Genomic DNA, 7146 nt, shown 5'->3' on the forward strand with positions numbered 1-7146 from the left:
TTATTGATTCACATGTACATATTTTATTTATATTTTATTTATTATTATTTTATCTTCACCACTCCCACATTTAAAATACACATACATTTTCTATAATATATTTATGTACACATTTTTCTTTAAAATCATTGTAAATATTTTTATCATTTTTATATACATATTGTAAATATATACATAAGCATTTAAATGTACACATATTTTCATGGTTTACCCACATATATATGCTTATACATTTTTATTTCGTAAATATATACACATATGCATATCTTTATACTTTTATTTTATTTTTACAATTTACATATACATTTTAAATTAAAGTATTTGTTCCATGTTGTACCTTAACCCTTTTTAGCATCCATTTTAAAAATATATATTTCGATTTTCTCAAAGTATTTAAATCATCCTATTTTATAAATTCCAAAATATTTGGCATTCATGATTCTCGTGAAATATCGTGTCCTAACTTACTGGATCGCGATTATTTTTCGATGAATTTAGAGAGCCAAGTATTTGTTTTGCAATAAATTCACAAATTTCAAATGAAGCTTATTCTCGGGGATTCAAAATGTTGGGTCCTAACTTACTGGTCTTGATATTTTTGACTTCTCGAAATAAGAATTTTCAAGAACAAAAGGCAATATTCGGGTATTTTGAAGATTTAAAAACATTATGCCCTAACTCACTGGGTGTGGTGTTTTATTTCTTTGAAATAAAGAATGTCTTATTATTTTAATTCGTTCATGAAATAAAAAGTTTCTTTTAAAATCTTTTCAAATTTTCGACACCAAAGCATTAAAAAAATCAATTTGGTACCAATTTTGGGCGTTACGAGGGTGCTAATCCTTCCTCGTGCGTAACTGATTCCCGAACCTGTTTTCTAAAATTTCGCAGACCAAAATTATTTTTAAGGTGGGCCGATCACACCTTAATAAAGGATCGGTGGCGACTCCTGTTTTGTTTTTAAAGTCGACAACCAAAATTTTTGTTTTCAAAAAACGGTTTCGACAATATAAACTTAAATAACAAATTGGCACCTAAGCTCTACCTAATTTCTCATCTTAGCACCTAATTTTCTTTTATCAAAAGTAATAATCACCCTAATACATTTCTATTAAAAATTTCCAACTAATTAAAAGCTACCATGTTGCACAAAAGCCACGTAAGCATTAGCATTTATATCAAATAATTTCAAAATTAAAATAAGAATATTTTAAAAGATAATTTTCTAAAAATTATGAATTTTTTAAAAAAATATTAATTATATAAAATTGAAGACATATATAAAAAGTCTAAAGATACATATAATTTTAAAATTATATAAAATTCAACTTTAAAAAATTATAAAATGTATTTTATAATATATAAATTATACATTATAAGACTGTAAGTATATAATATATATCATAAAACTAAATAAATAAATAAACAACTTCAAATTAAAAGTTAATCAAGATTAACCAATCAACACCAATCAATATCAATTAACTTCGTCCAACACATCAACACTTGATCAATATCGATTAACATGCAGTTGTCAAGGGTCACGGATCAAAGCCTGCTATAAATGCACATAAACCGTCCCATGGAATTCAACTGATCATTTAATCCACTGGAACTGACCCAATTTGTGGAACACGTGGAGTACTTGAAGCCTTGGTGGCCTAGGAAAACATTCCAGTAAAACTAGTATTACCAAGGTAATTATTGTAAATCTTGTAAGATAAAAATGTATAGATTTTAAAACCCTTAGAATTCTAATATTGTAAATAACCACTAATCTCAGTCGTCAATTTAATTCAATATGTATCTTGTGGAGTTTTTTGTTCTATCCAAACTCTTTGCTTCCATTCTATTTCAATGCCTTACAGAAATTCGTTTGTGAACTCATTGTTGAAGGATTTAAAATAAGAAAATCAACTAAAATCAATGTGATTTATGAAATTAAAATTCCAACCCATGACACAATGTTATAACTTTTATACCACATCACAATCTACATTGATCAACACATCATCAATACTAATCAACACGCAGTAGTAGCTTTTTACACCACATTCAGCCATTGACTAACTGAAGTTTGAACTTCAATTTATCATTTAAGCCCTTATAGATTCCCAAATGACACTAATCTGTAAACGTTTTATTTTATATTTATTCACCTTTTATTTGATTTATGCATTTTTATTCTAATTACATAAAATTGTGTTTAATATTAATTATTATTTTAGTAATTTTGTACATGTATTATAGTATCAATTGAAAACCAAAGCAAGCCAAAAACTAGTTAAATTTATGTCGAAGGTTTGCCCAAAGGAAAAGATAAAAAATGCTACATGCATAAAGAAAAGAACATTAAAGTTTTTTTTTTTTTTTAAATCCATTAAAACTAAGTAAGAGAATGTGAATCTTTCTTTTCATGTAAAAAAAAATGAAGCCTCATGATTTAGAAGAAAAGAACAAGAAAGAGAGTGATATATCAGTTAAACAAAGACAAAGATACAATAATCCTACCACCAATTGTAAGTCCTTGGTTCATCATTGCCAAAACTGGAGAACCTTGAAGCCGAATATCTATGCGAATTCTTCGGTTTAGAAGACTGAGAACCCAATATACGACCACTAGATTTCTTACGTCCCTCAGTGGATGGCGTTGAGGGAGAATTCCAATGGTTCCTTGTGTACTTCCTATTGGAGAAATCTCCAGCATCCTCTATGATCCAACCACCTCTTTGCTTTTCTTTTCGTGGTGTACAGAAGCCCTTCTCTTCTGATTTTATCTTTTTCCTTTTGTGGACCTTGCCATGATCATGAGGTGCAGACTTGTATCCCAAGAACTCTCTATTTTCTCTACGAGGTCTTTCACTAGGAGTAAATGGTTCACGATTTCTTTTACCAACCTGTTACGATAAATATAGTCACTGTCCATAACACATCAAGCTGAAACATTACACTGCACTTAAAAGAACATAAATAATAAATGGACCACACTTGAAACTGTACTGAAATTTACCTTAGCAGAACTGCATTCGCGAGCAAAGTGTCCTCCTCCTCTACACTTGTAGCATAAGCTAGACGATGGGATAGAGGTGATGCATTCACGAGCAACGTGTCCTCCTTCCCCGCACTTATAGCATACACTAGGTGACCCATTATCAGTAGTTTCCTTTGTTTCTCCACGTGATCGACCACATGACTACATAAACAATTCCCATATAAAATGGTACAGTTAACACTTGTTAGAAATGAACATTTGCAAAATGCATACTTATAATCATGTGAATAAAAGAACTATTTTGAACCCAAATGTTCTATGGAAGATTGTTTACAATAGTGGTTTTCTGGATAATATAAGTGATGTTAGCAATTAGGTATTCAACGTAACACTCAATCCAGTTAGCTTGTCAAGAGAAATGGAACAATATTAGCGGCAGCAGTAAGAGACTTGTCAACCTTTGGGAAACCATAAGGAATCACAAGAAAGTAACCAATTTTTTTAAAAAAGAAATACAATTAAAGTAACTGAAGAAAGCAGACAGAATGTGTACACATATTGAGAATCAAACATGAACTAGAAAAAATATTTTTAAAAATAAAAGGAAGGGATCAATTGACAAGTGGACACGTTGAGAATCACAGCCTGAAAATAAGTTCAGGGACAGAAAAGCAACCTTTTTGCAATTCGTTCTAATAAAATATGCACATGACAAGTAAAAACTCACCAAACCAGTATGACCCACTTGGCCACATCTGTAACAAGAAACTTCTCTTGCATTGGTATCAACAGAATTAACACAACACAAATGGCCAAAACTCTTGCAGACATAGCATTGTATTTCCTGCTTCAGGAGGAAGAAAAACATAAGTAATATGATTAGAGAACAGGAATCGTAACAGAAAACCACAATTGACATCAATGGAAAAGACAATAATTAACAACACTCATAGGGAACATGAAGAAACCTTGATATCATCATGAGAATAGTCATTCCTGCATGAAAACATGTCATGCCCAGAACCTCCACATCTTAAACAAAATCTACCATGCTTTGAACCACTGTTGTGTTTGTCTGGACAATCCTTTGCACGGTGACCACTTTTTTTGCATATGAAGCAATCTTGCGTCTACAAAGAAATTAAAATTACAAGCACACCAATACTAATGCCCCAATTAAAATTTTCAAAACATGCTTTAACGATCACTGGTAGGACCACTTTATAATTTCTATTTGAAAATGAAGCAATTAGAGGAAAGGCATAAAGAAGTGATAGGTAAATGATGCATCCACCATTGGATCTACAGACCCTTCAAAGAGCTAAAGCCTACTAGAAAGCAAGAAGGTACCTGCTTAACCACTAAAGTTTATCATTGTAATATCACCAGTGTGTTAAGAATCTTATTTTATAAAGGCAACACATAAGCGTGTTCAACCATTTCCAGGAAAGAAAATTGTAGTAACTTCAAAAATATTCATTTCCTCCCTATGAATGGATAAAAAACCATTAACATAAACGGCCCACCCACTTCCAACCCAAAAAGGGCACAGCACAATTTAGAAAAGATATTAAATTCAACAGACAGCTAGAAGTTAAAAGATATCGTACAAGATGTCATTAAGTTAAACATCAGTCTTCCCGTTCATACCTTTGAGCACTGTCTAGCCCCATGATCCAAACTCCCACAAAGGAAGCATGGTTTCTTCCGCTTTGAAGCAGATTTACAGTTCACTGCCATATGCCCTTCTTCGCCACAATTATAGCATGTTTCCCAACCACTATCTGGAGGATCAAAGTATCTCGCCCCCCGCTGATAGAATAAATAACAAAGAGATGCTAAAAACCAATCCACCAAAGGGAAATTTTCTTCTAAACCACAGTTCAAAGTAAATATTTAAACTCACAAGAAGCTTCCGGAGTACAATATTGTCAGATTTGTCTAGAGTATTTGAGTCAAGAGATTCAACGGTCTCTACATCCTTAGCCATAATAATCTCCTCAACTGTCTCAACCTTCTCTATCATCTCAGCTTTATTTCTATCCTCTGCAACTGTGACCTGGTGCAATAACAAAAGAGATTGCAAAATTAGATAAAAACTTAGCCATATAACATGCTACAAGATTGAATCCAGTACAACATTTATTCAATAACACACTCAACAAGAAAAAAAAAAGCAATACATAACCAGCTGTGATGAAAACCATAACAGAAATAAAAGCAATCTTGACAGCTAAAAGTCCAATTCTAACTATTTTTTGAAGCCAAGTCCAACATACCAGGGTAGCATTATTGGAATTATGAAGTACAACAAAAGTATGATTCCTTTCCTGCATTTTCCTAGCAGAAACTCATTTTTATGCCCATAAATTACCCGGTGATAAGATTAATATCAGTACCCAATATATAAATGCAAGATGGTCTCCCCAAAGGTAAGGTCACCCTCTTTACACTTCTTTCATTTCATCATATTACTTGATATCTCCACTATCTATGAGATACTGAAATAAACATTGAAAGTGCATTATAGCACTAACTAGGGCGCCCTTGATTGTCTTTTTCTTGCAGACCCTAAAATGTGAATAACCACCACAAATTCGGGCATCAGTGCATTACCAAAGAACTGTAATCTATAGCAGGCATTCTATAAATAATAATAATAATAATAATAATAATAATAATAATAATAATAATAATAATAATAAAGACTGGGAAAAAATCAAAAAAGAGGCCAGTTCCTGATAGAAGTTTGCAGGAAAAGAGAAAAGGTCAAGTTTTCTCGGTAAAGAAGACCTCCCATAACGAACTTGGAGAAGGAGACAGAACAAAAACCAAGAACTTATTAACCAAACAAACAGAAAATATTTATTCAACAAGACTTATCCAACAATTCTTCAATAAATAGTTTGACCAAATAACTAAGCGGAACAAGCTGGAATTCAAATTATCATAGCAAACAAGCATAGAGGATCCCTCATTTGAAACAGTAATCGTAAATCCCAAAGCCTACCTATATTTACAACACTTCAAATCATATTAAAAGTTCCACAAAGTTATGATTCTTTACTTGTATCATCTCATCAACTCTCTGTAGTAAAAAAATTACTTTTAAATAAATTTCAACTACATTATTTTCTTCTCCGAGCAGAACATTGGATCAAAACAATCATTACTGAAGAAACAACAAAAACAGAATTTTAACCTTTTCAGTTTTCGTTTTCTTCTTTTTCCTTTTAACAATTTTCTTACTTTCCAAATCCAAATCTGCCTCTTCACGGCCACCACTGGTACCAGCTACATCAGATCCCCCGCGTGACGACGAGGCCAAACCCACCACAGAAACGACGCCTGGGTCATCGGAAACGCCGTGGTATCCTTCACTAAACCTTGTCGCTTTCACCAATAGTGCTTTCTCCACGATCTTCAAGCTTAGGTCTTCATTCGCTTCCTCGTCGTCACTACTGCTTAGTACCATCAATGGTTTCGAATCTAATGGTCCCGATTCGTTCTCTTCGATCTCAAATTTTGCTGATTTGGCCTTGCCCTTCTTCGCCATGAAGATCTTTTTTAGGGAATGCAATTTTCTTGATAATTAGGGTTTGCAGTTTTCTGCAACTGCAGGGAAATATCCTAAACGGTGCCACGAAAGCTAGGGTTTTTATTTTATTTGACCTTTACTGTCATTGGATTTAGCGGTTGAAATTTGAAAAAGACAGTTGGGCCACTTAGCCCCAAAATATCCAGCATTTATGGGCTTTGTATTTAAATTTTCTCCCAAACTAATGTCATTAATTGCTTTATATTTAAATTTAGGCTTAACCACTATTATTTCATTATTGGGTTCAAACTTTTTAACAGCATTAAGAAAACCAATTACAATGTGATGTCCATGAAAATGTGCTACTGGCACATCCAACCAATTAAATGTGTTAGTTATAATTAATTTATTTAAAATAAAAGTATTAAGGTTGAGTTTGGATGGGCGATTGGGTGCGGTGCGGTGCGTTTAACTTATTTTTTGTCTCATGCTATAGTATCGCTACAATATCTAATCTCACTGCCACCGCTGTGCACCGCCCATCCAAACCCACCTTAAATTTAAATTAAAAAATTATATTATTAAATATTTAAATATTAACAAAATCTTTGACTTT

At 32.5% G+C, this 7146-nt stretch overlaps 1 protein-coding gene across 2 annotated transcripts; it reads right to left on the minus strand.

The window, feature by feature from the left end:
- Positions 1 to 2338: 2338 nt before the first annotated feature.
- LOC105773870 (uncharacterized) lies at positions 2339 to 6643 on the minus strand. 2 transcript variants are annotated; one of them, XM_052626854.1, is made up of 7 exons: positions 6195 to 6643; positions 4899 to 5051; positions 4643 to 4804; positions 3961 to 4122; positions 3720 to 3839; positions 3011 to 3193; positions 2339 to 2897 (listed from the first exon to the last, which is right to left on the minus strand). In XM_052626854.1, the coding sequence occupies exons 1-7, from the start codon at positions 6546 to 6548 to the stop codon at positions 2508 to 2510; spliced, it is 1524 nt and encodes a 507-aa protein (XP_052482814.1). In that variant the 5' UTR covers positions 6549 to 6643; the 3' UTR covers positions 2339 to 2507. The 2 variants fall into 2 exon arrangements, with proteins under 2 accessions (XP_052482814.1, XP_012451499.1); XM_012596045.2 differs by having other exon boundaries at positions 3720 to 3836; positions 6195 to 6642.
- Between the last annotated feature and the right edge of the window lie 503 nt (positions 6644 to 7146).

The sequence above is a fragment of the Gossypium raimondii genome, chromosome 13 (genome assembly GCF_025698545.1).
Source record: "Gossypium raimondii isolate GPD5lz chromosome 13, ASM2569854v1, whole genome shotgun sequence".
In the NCBI taxonomy this organism is placed as follows: Eukaryota; Viridiplantae; Streptophyta; class Magnoliopsida; order Malvales; family Malvaceae; genus Gossypium; species Gossypium raimondii.

Excerpts from the sequence above, each read along its gene's own strand:
- LOC105773870 (XM_052626854.1), bottom strand. The coding sequence starts at position 6,548 with ATGGCGAAGAAGGGCAAGGCCAAATCAGCAAAATTTGAGATCGAAGAG. Across the intron at positions 4,805-4,898 it reads TTGTACTCCGGAAGCTTCTT|CGGGGGGCGAGATACTTTGA; the intron begins GTGAGTTTAAAT and ends TTATTCTATCAG. Across the intron at positions 3,194-3,719 it reads AAGTGGGTCATACTGGTTTG|TCATGTGGTCGATCACGTGG; the intron begins GTGAGTTTTTAC and ends TTGTTTATGTAG.